This window comes from Camelus ferus, chromosome 6 (assembly GCF_009834535.1).
Source record: "Camelus ferus isolate YT-003-E chromosome 6, BCGSAC_Cfer_1.0, whole genome shotgun sequence".
Lineage (NCBI taxonomy): Eukaryota > Metazoa > Chordata > Mammalia > Artiodactyla > Camelidae > Camelus > Camelus ferus.
The window spans coordinates 29,282,558-29,303,292 of record NC_045701.1 but is presented as its reverse complement, the minus strand read 5'-3'; the positions used below and the strand labels follow the sequence as shown (position 1 = coordinate 29,303,292).

The following is a 20,735-nucleotide window of genomic DNA, read 5'->3' as shown; positions in this document are numbered from 1 at the left end:
TGAAGGAGGATAATAGGAGAAAATTTAGATTATAATAATTATATTAATAAATTAGAAGAGAGGTCAAAGTTATGAACACCTTTTTCTACTCTAGCATTAAAACTACCTCACAGTCTTTGCAATGTGATTACACAGAAAAATTCATGACAGTCATGTGGAGCTGTTCTCCACCACCAAGTTGTCTCTCTGTTTAATACCCTCTGCTTCACAATTATTTATTGTTAACTATTGAATAATATCAATCATACAGTTTGGGGTATTTTTTTAATGGGTGAAATATGTCACAATTTCCTTTTTAATTTGATGCATCTGCCTTGTATCTCTTCCTTTCTCTTCTCATTGCCCCTGCTTTCATCTGTTTTCACCAGATCTACTGTGAAACCTCATCAGAATCCTCTCCTACAACTGTTTTTGCTGTTCCAACGAAAAATCCAGCCACTTTCAAAAGAGATCAAATCATAGTGTTAATGGTTTGAGTCTTTTTTTGCTTCCAGATGACCCTCAAACTTCCCAAAGAGCAATCAAAACCCTCTGGTATGTGTTTTTTGGTTTTTTTTTTTAACTTCATTTCCTATCTCATTTTCCCTTCTTCCTTTCTTGCACCTCATGATCCAACATCATTATCCATCTTATCTTATATATATACATATCTGTATATTATCTGACAGTGCCACACACTACATGCCTTTAAATATACTAGTTCTTCTTCCAGAACTGACCTTCCACCATCTCCATCTATGTTCTTCTCTGGAAGAGAAGTACAATCCACACCTCAAAGTAAACACATGCTATCATGTTTAAACTCCCTTTTCTACCCCCTCTTCACTGTCTAAGCAGATTCATACCTTCCCTGTCTATGTTCCTAGTTATAGCACTTCATTCATTCCCCAAAGCATCACTGATCACATTACTTTGTAGTTAGTTTACATGTAAATGGGTTGAGAAGAGGAATTGTGTTTATCCTTTTTTGTAACCTTAACTGTTAACACATGCTTAGAATAGAAAAGGAGGGAAGGAGATACTAAAATATTGCCTCTGTGAACAGTTGGCTAAAGGTTTCAATAGTGTGAAAATTATGACCTAAACATAAAGAAGGGATTGTTCAAATGGGAATATTAGAATGCAATTGAAAGAGTAGTAGATAAAGCAGATAATGAATTTATAATATCATAATTCAGCAAAGATAGAAGAGTATAAAATTGGATGTTTAAAGACATTAAAATATTCCTGATTATATAACTGGGAAGATGCATAAAAAGACTGGGAAGAGTTCTGAAGAGAGAGAAAAAATTAGAGACTATATTATAAAAGTGAAGAAGAATTAAGGAAAAAAATACATCAAAATTGAAACTAAAAAGAAAGAATAAATAGGGAAGCATGTGTAAAAAGACAAAGAGGAGAAAGACAAGGCCAACTTTAAATTGAGAAGTAGTTTATAGGATGTGATATTCATTACTTTCTGAGTCCAATCTTCAGAAATTTTATCTTAAACAAATTTTAATACTGTGTCTGCAGGTGTCTTTTAAGTGCTTAGTCTCTTGGAAGATTTCTCCAAAAACCTTATCAGTTGCACACATCAACTTGTAATTTTATTTGCCCTTTGGGTCTCAAATGCCTTCTACTACATAAAAGCTAGGTAGTTGAGGAAAATGAGTTTAAAGGGGAAGGAACTATAAATATGAAACCTAATAGGACAACACTGACTGTTCTTTAGTTATCCTGGAATGAGTACTAGGGGGGAAAAAGGTTAGAAGAAGTCAAAAGTAAATTTTCCCTATATGTATTTAAAGGAAGAGAAATACCCAATTAAATATCAGAGAATATAGAACTCACAGTATGAAGTATATAACTACCCATGACTATAGTCGGGGATAGACTTCTAGATGGAGACACTAGGATCTGATGTAAATTCACCTAGAAGTCAGCAAATAACTACAATCAGCCTCCTGGCTGAAAATGTTCTGAAACCACATTCTATTATAGATGGTTTTATTCAGAAGAGAAACTTGTTAGATCGATTTTTATTAAACACATCAGTTATAACCATTTCTTTTAACTAATTAAATATTCATGATGTTAAAAAAAAAAAGGCTTTAACTCTTTGCCATTCATTGTGACTCATCCATTTTCTTGACACATAAAGAACTGATTAATCTTCCAGAAACATATTCCCAGATATTTAACTTTATAGATGAGGGAAATACTGGTAGCTGGGGTTCCAAATAATAGAATTATCAAACTGAAAGTAGCCTACAGACATTTCTTGGTTTCAAAAATCTAAACTGTCATTCATATAAATTTCCTTCTCAGTCTAAAACTGTTGAGAGGTTGTAACTTCCCCCACTAGAAATGCCCTTCATTTTATCTTTCTAGTTGTCATAACTTCTCCATATCTAAGTAAAAATCTGCCTCCCCTAATTTAGACCATTTCTTTTAGTTGTTATAACTGTGTGCAATATAAACAATTTTCAGTATCCTTTTCAATTAACTTTTTATTCACACCCTTGGCTCTCTGTTTCCAAGACTCAAAAACTAAATCTCTTTTCCATTTCCTTTTAGAATCTCTTTCTCACCTACCTCCCACCTTCAAAAAGTTCACATTTGTCAACTTTCTCCAAATCTTTCTGCATTCTATTTACAGTTTAGAGAAAAAATTAACAAAAAAAATTATAAAATGTAAAAGACCATAAGAGAGCAGGAGAGCCAATTACATCTCTTGGTAGATTTCATCTTGTTTGTATACTTTTCACATCATATTTTAAAGATGACATTTACATTGAAAATAATTTTCTCAGCTTTTGTACTTTGGGTGTCTCTTCTACTCGGGTATTGATTAGACTCTTTTCCATCTTGAAATTTTATAAGTACCAAATAAATTTGCTTCCCTTTTCACAGAAGAGAATCAGCTTATTTTATTTCTTTTGAAAAATTAATGGAGGTTACAAGAACCCTTGTATTCTTAGTTTCATGTGTCACTAATTTTTCTTACCTGCTCATCAAACTGCAGAGGGTGAGAAGCATTCATTTAATCATCACTGACAACAGACCTCTGAACCCGAAATATTATGAATCCATTTGACTTTTCATAATATCTTTCACATTACCCTAATAATCTGTGATTCTAGTTAAAAGCCAAGATCTGTTTACCTTCTCCAACATGTCTATGCCCTTTTTCACAGTTATTCTCCAGTGTTGGTTAATTTGTTATCCCAGATGTTAGCTAACCTGCTCTAGGATAACACTTATGCACTAGAAGGTATGACTCACATCTATAGCACTTCCAAAACAGAATCATGTCTGACACTCGAGATACTTTCCCTATTGTTAAGTTAATTCTCATTCTTCTATTTTACCTGTGCAAAAAGAGCCTCTTCATAGAGTCTTGGATTTTCTTGTGCTCTCTAACACAAAGTGCCATAAAATCTTGTCATATGTGGAAATGAAGGTTATTAACAGTTCTAGAGGACAGTGACCAAGTGATATTGCAAAGACCGGAGTTTAGAAGGAGTTTATTGATCAAGGGACTTTATCCATAGGGACTTTTTTGCTTTGACTAGAACAAAGGTCCTGAGACTCATAATTAGACACTAGAGAAGAAGAGGAAACAACATATGTTTATCAACATAGAAAGATAGAACATACTGTACTCAAGATTATGTTACCTTGATTTATAACTTTAAAATTTTTCAATACATGGCTATGGACTTCTATTTTCACTCTTGCCCTAGTCCCCACAGTTGTCAGAGGCAAGCTCTTTTCCATCTGTTTGTTCAGTGCCATGAGGAGCCCAAAGTTGTCAAGGGCCAGTTTTAGCTGTGTTCCCTTTGGAACATTCTACCCTGGGGCACTAGGATCTCTGAACTGACTAAATCAAAGTTCACAAGAATAAAAAGCATAAATTTCCATAATAAATAATTTGCTCCTATTTTTAAAGTGACCTTTTCTACTTTGGGTTAATATATGCTGGCTATAGGACAGATGACAATATAGTGGCCATGGGTTTAACATCCTAAACTTGCAAGGTGTTCATTCACCTCCCAGTTTGGTACAAAATCTGACCATTCATCAGGCCATTCCATTGCTCCATCAGTGAGATGTTTCTGGCTTATTGAGCATGAGTAAGTCTAGTGAATTCCCTGGGTTTAAGCCCTGTAACATTTCATTTTTTTTTAAAAATGCATCCAGAGCCAAGATTGCACAGGACATCATAGGAACAGATAGTGCAGAAAAGGTGTTCTGTAAATACATAAATGGAAGTGCTAGCAGAAGTTCCATGGTTGGGAAAGAAAAATCAGTGCCCAGAATAAATTTACATCACTATGAAGACAAGTCTCTAGTTCTTCCAGAAAACTTGCACGGTGAATCTACTGAGAGTGTGGTGAGGTGTGGCACCATAGAGTGTACTGAGGATTTACTTCTGCATTGATAGCTTGGGCTATTGGCCATGATAATAGCCAGGTCACCTACAGTGAGGGGAAAGCACATTGCATGTCAATGCACAGACTTCAACTATGCTTCTATGGCCACCCTTTAGAACTAATTAAGAAGAAGAGGTATATGGTATCAATGAAGCTGTATTATCTAAGGAAAAGAGGCTGATTTATATCAAAGTCAAGTCCTCTTGTTCCTGTATAGTGAATAATCTCCAATAGACTTGTACATGAGCATTCTTTATGACCTCTCTGAAAAGTCCATCCATACATTTCTCCCTAGATGCTATCTCAAGAAATTTATACACTTTCTCCTTCTCAGGTTTTAAAGAAACACACCAACCATTAGCCCTGTTCACAACTTAGTAAGATCTGTAACACAGGCCATCTTTCCTTCCAAGGGAAGGATACAACTAAAGGTATTCCCTGCCTGGGGGAAGAGCAAAATGGCAGCATAGGAAGACCCTGAGCTCATCTCCTCCCATAGGCACACTGAATGTATACCTACATAAAGAGCAGTTATTCCTGAAGAGGATCTAATGCTGATTGAACAGCTGCACAGAGACAGCCTACATAAACATGGGTAGGAAGGATGGAACACACTACCCATGCGAACCCCACAACCATTATGGCAACCTGTAGTAGGGAGGGATGTAACTGAGGGGCAGAATACAGACTCACTCACTGTGAGATACAGTGAAAAAGATAGCAATTTACAGGGCACCTAGACTATATGGGGGGAAAATCCATTTAGTAACCATAGATCATCCATCAAACAAGCAGGGAACTTCTGGAGCCCTCTTGGAGGGAAGAGGTGTAAACAAGCCCCATTTTGACCCCCTGGGAATTGCCCCGGTCTATACCTCTTTAAGCCTCAGTTGGTCCTTCTAAGGTGGCCTTACATGAAGCACTCCCAAGCACTGCCGCCAGCCCAGATGTTCATGCTCCAGGCAGCCTGCTAAAGCCCTAAGGCACAAGCAGTCTACTCAGAGGATGCTGCCACATAAGGCCACTCTTTCAAGACCAAGAGAGTTAGCTGTTTCACCTAATTCATAGAAATAAGAACTGTTAGTCAAACAAAATGAGAAGACAGAGGAGTAAATTCCAAAAAAAAGAAATAAATAAAACTCCAGGGTAAAACCTTAATGAAATGGAGCTAAGTAATTTATTTAATGAAGATTTCAAAGAAAATACCATAAGGATGTTGATCAAATTTGAGAGAAGAAAGGAGGAAGTCAGTGAGAACTTGAACAAAAACTTAGAAAATATAAAAGAACCAATCACAACTGAAGAATTCAGTAACCAATAAAGAAATAACTAGAGGGAATCAACAAAAGACCAGATGATACAGAACAGATAAGCAATCTGTACGGTGGAATAATGGAAGTCACCCAATCAGAAAAGAGAAAATGAAGAAAGAATATTTTTAATGATGAGAGTTTAAAGAACTTGGACAACATCAAAGGAAGTGACATTCACATTATGGGGGTTCGTGAAGAGAAGGGAAAGAAAAGACAGAGAACTCCTTTGAATAAATAATGGCTGAAAACCTCCCTAACCTGGGAAAGGAAACAGATACCAGGTAGAGAAAACTATAGAGCCTCATACAAGACAAACCCAAAGAGAGCCACACTAAGACAGATATAAGTAAAAATGGCAAAACTTAAAGATAGAATGTTAAAGGCAGCAAGAAGGAAACAACTAATCACATACAAGGAAAAAGGCCAGAATGAAATGGTAGTATATATTTAAAGTTCTGAGAAGAAAAAAAAAAACTCGCAGTTTGGTGAAGCCACTGTGGAAAACAGTATATCCTCAAAAGACTAGGAATAGACTTGCCATATGACCCAGTCATCCTGCTCCTGGTTCTATATCCAGAAGGAACCCTGCTTCAAAATGACACCTGCACCCCAGTGTTCATAGCAGCAATATTTACAATAGCCAAGACATGGAAACAGCCTAAATGTCCATCAACAGATGACTGGATAAAGAAGATGTGATATATTTATACGATGGAATACTATTCAGCTATAAAAACCGACAACATAATGCCATTTGCAGCAACATGGGTGTTCCTGGAGAATGTCATTCTAAGTGAAGTAAGCCAGAAAGAGAAAGAAAAATACCATATGAGATAGCTCCATATTTGGAATCTAAAAACGAACATAAATACAAAACAGAAACAGACTCATAGACATAGAATACAAACTTGTGGTTGCCAAGGGGGTGAGGGGTGGGAAGGGACAGACTGGGAGTTCAAAATTTGTAGATACTGACAGGCATATGTAGAATAAATAAACAAGATTATACTGTGTAGCACAGGGAAATATATACAAGATCTGTTGGTAGCTCACAGCAAAAAAAAAATGTGACAATGAATATATGTTCGTGTATAACTGCAAAATTGTGCTCTACACTGGAATTTGACACAGTGTTGTAAAATGACTATAACTCAATTAAAAAATGTTTGAACAAGAAAAAAAAACTTACAGAACACCCTTTGACATAAACCTTAGCAATTGTACTACTGTCCAAAACTTCTTTCTCTGCCACATCCTGCTTGATTCCCTAACTCCAAGCAGAATTGATCCAATAGTACTGCCTGGCAAACTTCCTGTGTAGTGATCTTCACCTCAGAATCTGCTCCTCCAGGAACTCAACCTTTGACACAATTTTTCTGATCTTTCTCATATTATTATCAGAGAGGTTGAAAAAAGCTTGAAGGTTTTGGTATCATATGGAATATTACATACTACATCAGTCCATTTCTCTAATGACATTGTGCTAATTAGAATTTGTGAACTTGAAGTCATGAGTATCCTAGATGACTTAGTAAGACACATGTGTCCTACTAGATGAAATGAATCTATCAAAATTTCAGGCACCTTCCACATCAGGGACATCCCTTTGTGGTCAGGAGCATGTCATGATATTTCTCCTAAGGTAAGCTATACATGGCAAAGCCCACCAAAGAAAGAGACCCAGTTCTTGGTGAATTTCTTTGTATTTCAGAGGCAACATATGCCACAGTTGAGTGTGTTGCTCCAGTCTATTTATTAGGTAGTTCATAAAGCTGCCAGTTTTGAATTGTGACTGGGGCAAGGAAAAGCTCTGTAGACATTCTGAAAGGCAAAAGTAGCCTATATAAACAGGATAATCAGACTCTCTTGTTCTCCTCTTTCATCACCTCTCTCTTTCCCTCGGGAGTATTTGTCTATAACCAATTAACAGTGGAGGAGAAAACATGGCTTTGGTTTATAAATGGATACATCACATGTTAATGCTGGTACTACCTGGAAGTGAATGGCCCCTGATTCCATCCCCAGTAAGAAATTTCCCTGAAGAGCATGGTGAAGGAAAACCCTTCTAATGGAAAGAACTTCAGGGAATACATTCATCCATTCATTCATTCATTCATTTAAAACTAAGTTATACTTGACATACAATATTGTATTAGTTTCAGGTGCACAACATAGTGATTCAATATTTTTATACATTATGAAATAATCACCACAGTAAGTCCAGTTACCATCTGTTATCATACAAAGTTGTTACAATATTATTACACATATTCCCTATTTGTACATTACATCCTAGTGACAATTTTATAGTTTCTTGAGATGGAGTCTAGGGAGAGGTATGTGGTTAGACTTTTCACAAAAGGCAAAGAGAATGCACATGTAAAAGTCTACTAGAGATTACTCACTATACAAGAACAAGATGATTTGCCTCTGTGATGTAAATAAGCCCTTTTCCCAGTTATCATCATATTGTTTCATTGGTATCATGTACTAATTCATTCTTAATTGATACTAAACAGTGGCCATAGCGCATAATTGGTCTCTGCAGTAGATTCAGTGATGTGAATTTCCCTTCACTAGGTGATCTGGCTACCATCGTGGCTGAGTGCCCAAGCTGTCGATGCAGAAGTAAATCCTCAATACATTCTAGGGTGCCATACCTCACTGTACTCTCAGTAGACTCACTGTCCAAGTGTTCTGGAGGGTTAGAGACTTGTGTTTATAGTGATATAAATGTATTCTTGGTACTGACTTTTCTTTCCCAAGCATGGTGCTTCTGCTAACACTACTATTTATGGACTTACACCTTTTCTGACTTATCTGTTCCATGCAACTTTGGCTCTGGACACATTTTTATACAAAATGAAGTGTGACAATAGGCTCACACCCATAAAATTCACTATACTTATTCATGCTCCATAGCCCAGAAAAAGAAAAATCAATGATTGAGTGATGGAATTACCTGGTGAATGCTCAGCTTTGTACCAACTGGGAGGTGAACAAACACCTTGCATGATTAGGATGCTGCCTATTTGATGTACATAACTTAAACCAGTGACCAATATATATTGCCATCTGTTCTATAGTCAGCATATGTGAACAAAAGGTAGAAAAGTTCACTTTAAAAACAGGACCAAATTATTTACTATGGAAATTTATGCTTTTTATTTTTGTGAACTTTGGTTTAGTTAGTTCAGAGGTTCTAGTGCCCCAGGAAAGAATGTTTCCAATGGGAACACAGCTAAGACTGGCCTCTGACAACTTTGGGCTCCTCATGGTACTGAACAAGCAGATGGAAAAGAGCTTGCCTCTGACAATTGTGGGCACTAGGGCAAGAGTGAAAATAGAAGTCCATAGGCATGTATTGAAAAATTTTTAAATTATAAATCAAGGTAATATAATCTTGAGTACAGGGTGTTCTATCTTTCCATGTTGATAAACATATGTTGCTGCTGCTTCTTCTCTAGTGTCTTATTATGAATCTTTAGGACCTTTGTTCTAGTCAAACCAAATAGGTCCCTATGGGTAAAGTCCCTTGATCAATAAACTCCTTCTAAACTCCAGTCTTTGCAATATCACTTGGTCACTGTCCTCTAGAACTGTTCATTAGCTTTATTTCCACAATAGCAAGATGTTATAGCACTTTTTGTTAGAGGACACAGGAAAATCCAAGACTTTATGAAAATCTCTTTTTCTTTGTACAGGTAAAATGAAAGAATGAAGGTAAATATAACAATAAGTAGAGTGGCTCTAGTGTCAGACATGATTCTTTTGTTGAAACCGCTATGGATATGAGGGCATGTGTGTTCTAAAGCAAGGTAGTTAGCATCTGGAATAACAAATTGACTAGTACTGGAGAATAATTGTGAAAAGGGTATTGACATGTTGGAGAAGGTAAACAAACTAGATAAACAATTTAACTAGAATCACATAGGTTAGAGTAATGTGAAAGATACTAGGAAAAGTCAAATGACTTTATAATGTTCGGGGTCAAAATTCTGTTGCCAGCAATGATCATATGAATGCTTCTCAGCCCTCTGCAATTTGATGAGCAGGTAAGAAAAATTAGTGACACATGAAACTAAGAAAACAAGGGTTCTTGTAATCTTCATTAGTTTTTCAAAAGAGACAAAGTATAAGCTGATTCTCAGTGAAAATGGAAGAAAATCTATTAGGTACTTGTAAATTTTTCAAGATGTATGAGTCTTACAGATACCTGAATAGAAGAGACACCCAAAGACCCAAATCTGAATAAATTATTTCCACTGTAAATGTCAACTTAAGATATGATCTGCAAAATTCACAAACAAAATGAAAACTACCAGGAGATCAATTGGTTTTCCTGTACTCTTATGTTCATTACAATTTAGAATGTATTTTATAAATTTTACCTCTAAACTGTCATTAGAATGCAGAAAGGTTCAGAGAAAGTTGACAAATGTGATTTTTTAAGGTGAAAGGTAGATGGGAAAGAGTTCCTAAGAGGAAATGTAAAAAGGAATTTAGTTTTTGAGTCTTGAAAACAGAAACCTAAGGGATGGCTTAGTTTGTTGAGTTTTTATAGATAAAAAGTTAATGAAAGGGATTCTGAAAATTATAGTGCATACAGTTATAAAAAGCTTTAAAATGGTCTTGAATTAGGGGAGGCAGACTTTTTATTTAGGTATAAAGGAGAGTTTTATGACAGTTTGAAACATAAAATGCAGTCCACTTTAGCTGAGGTAGATTCTAAACTCAGTATTTTTAGATTGCAAAAATAATGTATATGAATGATGGTTTAGATTTTCAAAACTGTAAGATGTCTGTACATCATTTCAGCTTGATAATTCAGTTATTTGGTATCTCAACTACCAATATTTCTGTCATCTATAAAGAATAAAATTTCTAGGAATCTGTTTCTGGAAGATTAATCAATTCTATATGGATCAAGAGAAAGGATTAATCACAATAAAAGGAAAACAGCTGGAACTTTACTTTTATAACATGTTACATGATTATAATTAATGTTTGAGAAAAACAATTTTAAAACTTTTTCTTCTGATCACAACTAATCAATTAGCGATTGTGGTTTTAGAACTTAATCAACCAGGAGGTTGATTGTAGGTATTTGATGACTTCCAGGTAAATAAACATAATATCCTGGTGTCTCCATCTAGAATCCTATTCATTAACTGTTGCTTAGGCATAAATAGGATCCTGGCTATGCATGCCTCAAGTGGATTTAAAACGCTGACATGTGAGTTTCACGCATCAAACTGAATTTCAATATTTTCTAATATTTGGTTTTATATTTCTTTTCCTTTTAGTATATCTAGGGGAAATTTATTTTTGACATCTTCTTTCTTTTTTCCATTACTCATTTCAGGATAACTAAGAACAATTAGTATTATCCTATTAGGTTTCATATTTATAGCTCCTTCCCCTTTGAACTCACTTTCTTCAAATTCCCAGTTCTTATGCAGTTGAAGTGTATTGGAGAGCAAAAACACAAATAAATTCACAGCTAGAGGTGTATAGCTGATAGAGGCAATATGGAGAAAATCTTCCAAGACACAGAGCTTTAAAACGCTGTAGACATAGTACTAAAAGTTGTTTATAATTATAGAATTTCTGAAAAGTAGACCCAGAAAGCAAAGCAAATCATGTCTATATTCTCTTGGTCATTATATACATACTTTTCCTTAATTCTTCTTCCTTTTTAGTTTTTATTTTGACATAGTTTATTTCTTTTCCCTTAATCCTTCCCTTTTATAATCTTGATTTGAGGAGGATGGTTTTGTATGTGTGTGTGTGTGTTCTTACGAACGTCTCTCAGTCTTTTTATCCATCTTCTTAGTTACATAATCAGCCATATTTTCATGTTTTTCAACCACCTAGTTATATCCTCTTCTAACTTTGTTCAATTACTATATGATAAACACATATATTCTATACCGACTACTATTTCAATTGCAATCTGATTTTCCCATGTTGAAGGCTACCTTCATTACGTTTAGGTCATAATTTCCACATCATTGAAAGCTTTAGCCAGTTTTTCATAAAGGCGATATTTTTGGTATCTCCCTCCCTCCTTTTTTATTCTAAGCATGTGTTAGCAGTTGAGGTTACAAAAAAAGGATAAACACAATTGTTCTTCTCAATCTATTTACATGTAAACTAACTGTAAAATAATGTGATCAGTGATGCTTTGAGGAATGATAAAGTGCTATGAGTAGGACCATAGACAAGGAAGGTATGAATCTGCTTAGGCTGTGAAGAGGTGGTAGATGAGAGAGTTTAAACATTATAGCATGTGTTTACTTTGAGGTGTGGACCGTACTTCTCTTTCAGAGAGAAGAGTAGTGGTGGAAAGGCAGCTGGAAAGAAGAACCAGTATATTTAAAGTCATGGAGGCATGTATAGTTTAGGGCATTGTCAGATAATAAATAGGTTATGTTGGATCATGAAGTGCGAAAAAGGAAGTAGGAAAAATGAGAAAATGAGGTTGTAAAGAATCAGATACCAGAGGGCTTTGATTGCTCTTTGAGGAGTTTGAGAGTGATCTGGAAGCAAAAAAGGATTCATTAAAGCATTAACGTTATGATTGGAACTGTTTTGAGAATTGTTGGATTTTGTTGGAATAGCAAAAACACTTGATGATAAGATCCTAATGAGGTTTTGCTGTACAACTAGTGAGAACTGATGAAAGCAGGGGCGGGGAGAAGAGAAAGGAGCAGATACATGGCAGATGCATTCAGTTTGAAAAGAAATTGTGACATACTTTATCCATTTAAAAACTACCCAAAACTTTATGATTGGCACTGGGTATTTAACTTCAGTATTTAACAATGAACATATGTTATTTTTAATCAGATTTTTTGGGAGTTAACCTATTACAAACAAATTTGAAATCCTTTATCCTATCAGATTCCTCTCTCCCTCTCCAGAGAAAATAACTATTCTGAAGTTTGGATAGTTCTTGTTCAAACTTTAATATTTCTACTACTTATAAATGTATTTATATATAAAGCTATTTAATAATTATCAAAATGTACAAATATTGTATTACTTTACATGCATTCTTTTATAATTTGATGTTTTTCAGTCAGTATTATATTTTTGATACTTTTTCATGATGACAAATATCAATCTAGTTAGTTCAGTTTCCTTTCCAATTAATTCATTACATTGTCTTAATTTACAATAATTTACTTATATATGACCTTGTTTTGGACATATATGTTATTTCCATTACCAGGGGCATATTAAAGAATAATTAACTGGATTAGGTGACAAATACTATCTCACATTCTTGGTTTTATAAGACATGAATTTTCCCCATTTTACAGATGGGAAAAGAGGTCAAAGATGAAATATGTGTTACCCAAGGTCAACAGGTAGTTAAGTGACAGAATGTGCAATATGGTTTTTCAGATACTATATTCATTTCATTATCCCATGCAGCTTTTAAAATATAATAGAAATAACTGCCATAAGATTTTGCAAGAACTAAAATAGAGATACATTCAAATAATGAAGCAATCATACATAGTCTACTTTTCATATGAAGTCTCAGATGGAACGTACAGTTCCTGAATCGACATTAAGATTGATGATCAACTTCAGTATACCTTGACTCGAATGCAGCACTCAGGCTTTTTATTGAAGATCTGTCATGTCCTCTAGCATTCTTCTAGGCACTGTGGAGCTTACAAAGAAATGTCAAAAGTAGAATCACCTTATAATCCATTTTGGGAGTTAAAGTGAAACACTAGAAGCATAAAACTACTCAGGTTGGAAGAATCAAGAGTGATTTCATGAAGGCAGTAAAATGTGAATACAGATAGCTTTATGGAGGCTTCTAGTTAGTTAGCTCATCAGTTCCCTGTGAAGAAAGAAAGATTGAGTGGAACGAATTAAACTAGAATCTTATATCATCAGTCCATCCAAAAAACCCTCTGTTCCAAGTAAGAGTATTTGCCTGAACAAGTAAAGTAAGAAGAAATGTTTCAGCAAACTGCCAAGTTTCCCAAGACACAGAGGTACATTAATTAGCTGATAGACAGTTGTCAGGAATGAATGATCAAGGATATCAAGGTAGCAGTTACCAGTATGTCAATATATGGCAGTCATCCGTTATTAGACTGTCTTATCTACCATCATCTCGTCACATGTTTTTATTCAGGAAGTCATAAATAAATAAAAGAAAATAGGAATTAGACAGAGACCTAATCTTGGGAGTCAGTAGATTGAGGTTTAATATAAACTCTTAACACCCAGTATATTTATGGTTTTGGTCAAGTTATTTAACATAATTGGGTATTTGTTTCCTGATCTATAATGACTTGAGATTTCCCTAAATTAGGGATATTGAATATATCACTAGATCTCAAAGCTGGCCTCATTGATTTCAGTCTCTTTGACTAGATTGAAGATGTCCTTTTAGGACCTATTTCTACTTTTGATTTTCTTTCAAATATTTCACTTTACTAAATTCCACAGACTCTTGATCTTTCCTTCTTTCCTCACATAGTCAGGCTCTAATGAGAGCAAATACATTTTATTCACTCTTTCAGCAAATAATTTATTTGTCATCTAAATTTTTGATACATTGAATTGAAGAAGATATATTTGGTCCATACCTTTATGGGGCTTGCAGCCTAGTTGGGAAGGATAAATTGAACAAATAGTAAATTAGATTTGTGGTAAGAACTAATAAAAAATAAAGTTCTTTGAGAGCAAATCAAACTTGCACAAGAAGATAGTTTAATTTTTGTCACTAAGAAAACGTGAATATTATATTCATCATAATTATTTATTGAGATATATTTTCTGATAGGAAGTTTTATGCTCCCTATTAGTTAATAGTGCTTTCTTAAAAATTCATTTATTTACTATATCTCACGTGCTGAGTGCTAGTTAGGGCAAGTGAAATAAAGAGAAATAAACATAGCATTTACTGAATACTTAATATAGCTATATAATTAAGATGTATCAATTATTTTACTAATTACAATTTCATAGATATATTAACTGAGACTCAAAGAGTTTAAGTCACTTGCCCAAGATCAAGTTGTTAGTGGTTGAACATTAGTATAAATCTTGGTAATCTAAACCCAACACCCATATTCCTTTAACTAAGCTATGATGTATTTCTAAATAAGAGTAAGTAATTACAAGATAATATGATAAGTCCTTATATAGATATTTGTACAAAATGGTTTTCAGTACAATATACATTTCATAATTTTAAGCTTTTCAGGTCAATGCTAAGTACACTAAGACAGTGTTTCTCAAATTACTTGTGTTACAGGATAAGTTTTTTTCTTTACTTTCTAGTCTTTCTTAGACTATTACTTCCGTGAAATACAAAATCAGAAACTTGGGGTCACTGTATATCAAATTGCTAGAGTACTCACTCACAAATTCTGTACCAAATACAATACAAACTGGTAACACACAGCTCATGGACCTGCACTTCGCTGTGTGGATGACTTTTCTTTGCTTCAAGGAGTACAAATATGAATGAGTCAAAATCCCTGCCTTCAAGAAGCTTATAGTCTACTTGGTGAGTTAGTTAGTAATCAGTTCACTATGATACAAAGGATAGTAAAATAAAAACTAGTAACAATAAAACAAGACTTTATAGATGTGGTAAACATTTAAGTAATATTGAAGCTAAATATAGTCCCACAGATGGGGCCAAATGAAGGTTTAATAGGCTTGGAAGAGATCGCAAAAGTGGTTAGTTCTATGTGACTGGAGCCAGATCATATTGGTTTTTAACCCCCCCCCCCAAAAAAAAAAACAGTTGGGACTGAAGTCCTGTTAGTCTTCTTGACCGTCTTGTACCTCGTGTATAATATTATGGCATCCATCCTAGGCAGAGGCAGAGAGTATTACATGCAGAGACAACTTGGTGTTAGAGAATATGCAAGACAACCACTGTGTGAGCACACTGCAAAGGCTGTGAGGCAGTCTTAATGCTAAGGTAGAAACAGACATTCATAACTTGACCTCTCTTCTAATTTATTAACATAATTATGAAAATTTACATTTTCTCCTATTATCCTCTTTCAGGTAGCAATGCCTACAAAGCCAATATATGGAGCAAATCACTCTGTGGTGTCAGAGTTTATGTTCCTAGGACTCACCGATTCCTGGGAAATACAACTTCTCCTCTTTGTATTTTCCTCCATGTTTTATGTGGCAAGCATGATAGGAAACTCCCTCATTATGCTCACTGTAACTTCTGACCCTCACTTACACTCCCCCATGTACTTTCTCTTGGCCAACCTCTCCTTCATTGACCTGGGAGTTTCTTCTATCATCTCTCCCAAGATGATTTATGACCTTTTCAGAAAGCATAAAGTCATCTCCTTCAGTGGCTGCATTGCTCAGATCTTCTTCATCCACGTCATTGGTGGTGTGGAGATGGTGCTACTCATCGCCATGGCCTTTGACAGATATGTTGCCATATGCAAGCCGCTCCATTATCTGACCATTATGAGCCCAAGAGTGTGCATCTTCTTTTTAGTAGCTGCCTGGATGACTGGCCTTATCCATTCCACAGTTCAACTAGCTTTTGTGGGAAACTTACCCTTCTGTGGTCCTAATGTGTTGGACAGCTTCTACTGTGACCTTCCTCGGTTCATCAAACTTGCCTGCATAGACACCTACCAACTAGAGTTCATGGTCACAGCCAACAGTGGATTCATCTCTGTTGGCTCCTTCTTCATTCTGATCGTTTCCCTACATCGTCATCATTCTCACTGTTCAGAAACACTCTTCATCAGGTTCATCCAAGGCTCTGTCCACACTTTCAGCTCACATCACAGTGGTAGTCTTGTTCTTTGGTCCCTTGATATTTGTCTATACGTGGCCATTTCCCTCCACACACCTGGATAAATTTCTGGCCTTCTTTGATGCCAATCTCACTCCTTTCCTGAATCCTGTTATTTACACATTTAGGAATCAGGAAATGAAGATGGCAATGAGGAGGGTGTGCAGACAGCTAGTGAATTACAGGCGATCTCTTAAGTGATGATTGTATTGTAAGAGCTCCTGTTGATTACTGATGTTCATTACTGACGGTCAAACTCAGAGAGAAGCTCTGATTTGTGCTACCTTGACTTGATTATACAAGTTGAGTCCATTTTGTCTTTCTATTGGGAGGGAAGAAAATCCACTTCTGAAAAGAGAGAGTTACATATAAAGTATTTGTAAACCAAAGATTATAGTAATCTTGAGCCTCAATTCCTAAGGAATAATATTTATATGAAGTACTTTTTAGAAATACCTCAGAGGGAAAGTTTCTTTAAGGCCTTCAGAATACGGGGAAGTATCTCCCAATCTACCCTAAGTCAAGATGACTTCATCTTAGTTTGACTACACCTGCGAACACCTATTTCCAAATACAGTCACATTCAGAGATATTGGGGCTGAGAATTTCATCATGTCAATTTAGTAGACACAAATCAACCCACAACAGGTAGTGTAAGTAGTGTAAGAAACTGAAAATGTAGGATAGCTACCTATTAATGAGTAAAAATATATTTAAAATACAAAGTAGATGTAACTTTAGCTCTCTCATTGGCAATTAACTGTATGTTCTAAGTAATGGAGCATGTAGAGTCAACATAAGGCAAAAAAAGTTATTCTTGCGAGCTAAAGAATCTGCTAACTAGGAATATGGCACATATATTAAAGAGTAACATTTACAACTTTTAGTTGAGAGTAGAATGAATACACTAACGTAAATTTGTCATGTCATTCTAAGAGAGAAAACCAAATTCTAGTCTTCATGCAATATAGTATTTAATGGTAAAAGCATTGCTAAGTTTTAAAAAATAAACCCATCAAAGCTGAGCTATTCAAACTTTGCCAAAATACTGACATATATCATTTTTTCTTTTTACTCATTATTTAAATATTATATGTGTATTTATTTATATTTATATGCATACATGTGTATATGTATATATGTGTGTGTATGTATATATATATGCATGTGTATATGTGTGGGTATGTATATATATATACACACACATGACCAAGGCAGACAGAATTCACTTCTTGAATCTTCTACAGCTTTCAATTTCCATTCTGTTTCGTCTTTTACTGTCCTCTTTAAGATTTTGGAATAAGCAGATATTTTATCATAGGATAAATTTATCCTTTTTTCACCTTAATGAACAAAACCAGATCCCATTACCTTGCATTGTTAATCTTTTTTTTTTTTTTTTGCCCATAATACTTCTAGTACAGGTTCAATCATCCATTTTATGACTTTAACCAAATTATGAAGAATGGAGGGTTGGTCAATGGAAATTGCTAAGAGGAGACACTAAAGATATAGACAATTATGTTAAACTGACCAAAAAAGCTTTTTGCTGAGAGCAATACATATATTTAATAGCTATGTATTTTCTGTTAGCTAATCTCTCCATCATTGATCTTATATTTTGCTCTATTGCAGCACCCAAGATGATCTGAGATCTTTTCAGGAAATGAAAAATTATCTCCTTTGGAGGCTGTATAGCTCAGGTCTTCTTTAGCCATGCTGTTGGGGGCACTGAGATGGTGCTGCTCATCGCCATGGCCTTTGACAGATACGTGGCCATATGTAAGCCTCTCCACTACCTGACCATCATGAGACCACGAGTGTGCATTTTGATTTTAGCGGTTGCCTGGACCATTGGTCTCACTCACTCATTGGCCCAGTTGGCCTTTGTGGTAAACCTGCCCTTCTGTGGCCCTAATGTCTTAGACAGCTTTTACTGTGACCTGCCTCAGCTCATCAAACTTGCTTGCATAGTTACCTATAAACTGCAGTTCATGGTCACTGCTAACAGTGGGTTCATTTCCTTGATTGCTTTCTTCTTGCTCAACCTCTCACATCTTCATCTTTGCCACTCTCCGGAAACACTCCTTAGGGGGTTCACCCAAGACTCTTTCCACTTTGTCAGCTCATATTATTGTGGTGATTTTATTCTTTGGTCCACTGATTTTTTTTCTATATATGACCTTCTCCTTCACCACATCTGGATAAATTTCTAGCTGTATTTGATGCAGTTTTAACTCCTTTTCTAAATCCAGTCCTCTACACACTCAGGAACAGAGAGATGAAGATGGCAATGAGGAGAGCATTCTGTCAGCTTATGCATTTTAGAAAAAATCACTAAGTGGCTTTATTGAAACACACAACTTCCAAGGGACCATTGATAAATTTCCATCCCTAAAGAGCCAGTTCTCATGAAAGAGGGACCATCTTTCTGAGGTTTTATCTTTTTCTTTCATTTAAAACACATTTCTGTTTCTTCATTTCTTTTTTCTTGACTCTCTGTGTTGATTCTCTGTGTGAAATAAAACAGCCACTCCTCCCAGTCTTGAAGGAGCGTCTTGCGTAGGATCTGAAGCTTATGGTTCAACCCTGCCCTAGCTCTTGGTTGTCTATCAAACATTTGTGATTGTCTGAACAGCCTATTTTATATTTAATGGCCCTGGTAGTTGAGGGGGGTGCCAAGACCTGTCAGCCCCCAAAGAGGAGGATCTGAGATTCAGGCTGGATAGGAAGCTAGACCATTAGGCAGCAGCTTTTAAAGTCTGCAAATAGGTACAGTCCTGAGGGGCCACACCATAAGCCCCACTGTCCACGAGAGCCCAGCAATCTCCAGGGGTCCCCTGGGTGGCTTTCGCAAAAACTGGGGCTTCAGAGGAGTGTATGGTCATGTCTGGGAGACAGAGGTGAGCTGTAGTGAGGCAGAGGGAGCACAGAGATGCCTTTGTTCCCTGGAGCAGGTCCATCAGAGGTCCCTACACGGGGCCACACCTGAAGCTGCCCCTCAGGCCGAATCTCCAGGAGGAGATAATCACAGAAAGCCTGGGGGTGAGTCAGTCGGCTGTCTGTCAGGTGCCTTGGGGTGGTAGCCAAACAAGAACTGTCTGTCCAATTGTTACAGTCCCATGGGACCCAGGAACGGGAAGACCTCGGGCCACCAGAGCCAGGTGATCAAGGGGCGTCCCTTGGGTGCAGCTGCAGAGACAGGGCACCAGCCGCGTGTGAAAGCTCCTCGGGGGAGGGGGCGGGGGAGGAGGCAGGGGGCGGGGGCGGGGAGAGGTCCCTGCGGCGTCTGGAGCTCGGCCAGAGCGGGAAGATGGCGCCAGGCTCCGTCCAGGAGGCGCTTGGCAGCCTCCAGACGTGTATCCAACCAGCTGCCTGCCTCTCAGGCCGAGTCACGAGGACAGGGAAAAAGCAAGCGAGCTTCTCTCACACCGTCTGGGCGGCCCTGAGTCTGCGGCTCCCGCGCCAGGCCGGGCAGGTGAGTCCGAATTCCGGCCCTTTAAAAGCCGATTCTCAGGTGTTATGTGGCAATGAGTCCAGCTGGTTTGCACAGCTAGATGTTTTGGAGGCTTGTCATTCAGGTGCAGGTCTTAAAATCTGGTGGTGCCTGGTGTGGGGTTCAAACCCTTTGCCCCTCAGGGAGAAGCTCTGGGTTGGGAGCTCCTCAGACTGTGGGGCGGTGCGCCGGCGGTGGGGGAGGGGAGGTCAGGAGGAGGTTGTGCCCCGGCCTCGCCTTACCTGCTTTGTTATGGGCTTTTCTCCTTGGGCTGACGTGTAGGAGTTGCTCAGCCAGATTTTAAACCTTCTTCAGACGAAGTTGTTTCACATGTAGCTGTAGGTTCAATGTGTTCACGGGAGGAGGGGAGTCCAGGACCCCCTTATGTCGCCATCTTGAGCCTGAACAGGGACCATCTTTCTACTGTGGATGGAAATCATCAATGAACAGTGTATAAGAGGAACAGAAAAGAATTTAGTTGAGCAACCTGAGGACTATAGCTCAGGAGACAGATTCCACAGGCTGCAAAATAGGGCAGGCTTATGTAGGCAAAAAAATGCAAAATTTTGTAAGTTGTTAAGTTGTTAAGAATTGGATTGGAGCTGGCAAGAAGTTAAGGAGCTTGTTAAACAAGGGTTTTGGTGGGGTCCAAAATGGTTGCAGTTGCTAGAGGAGACCTTTGCGAC

At 36.9% G+C, this 20,735-nt stretch overlaps 1 protein-coding gene and 1 pseudogene across 1 annotated transcript; both read left to right on the top strand.

Moving 5' to 3' along the window:
- The first annotated feature begins 15,796 nt into the window (after positions 1–15,796).
- Positions 15,797–16,754, top strand: LOC102518313 (olfactory receptor 4F3/4F16/4F29). Its single transcript, XM_006190869.2, is given in 2 exon segments — positions 15,797–16,462; positions 16,464–16,754. Coding segments are annotated over 2 exon segments (957 nt in total).
- A 575-nt stretch (positions 16,755–17,329) lies between these two features.
- LOC102518067 lies at positions 17,330–18,894 on the top strand (annotated as a pseudogene).
- The last annotated feature ends 1,841 nt before the right edge of the window (positions 18,895–20,735 follow it).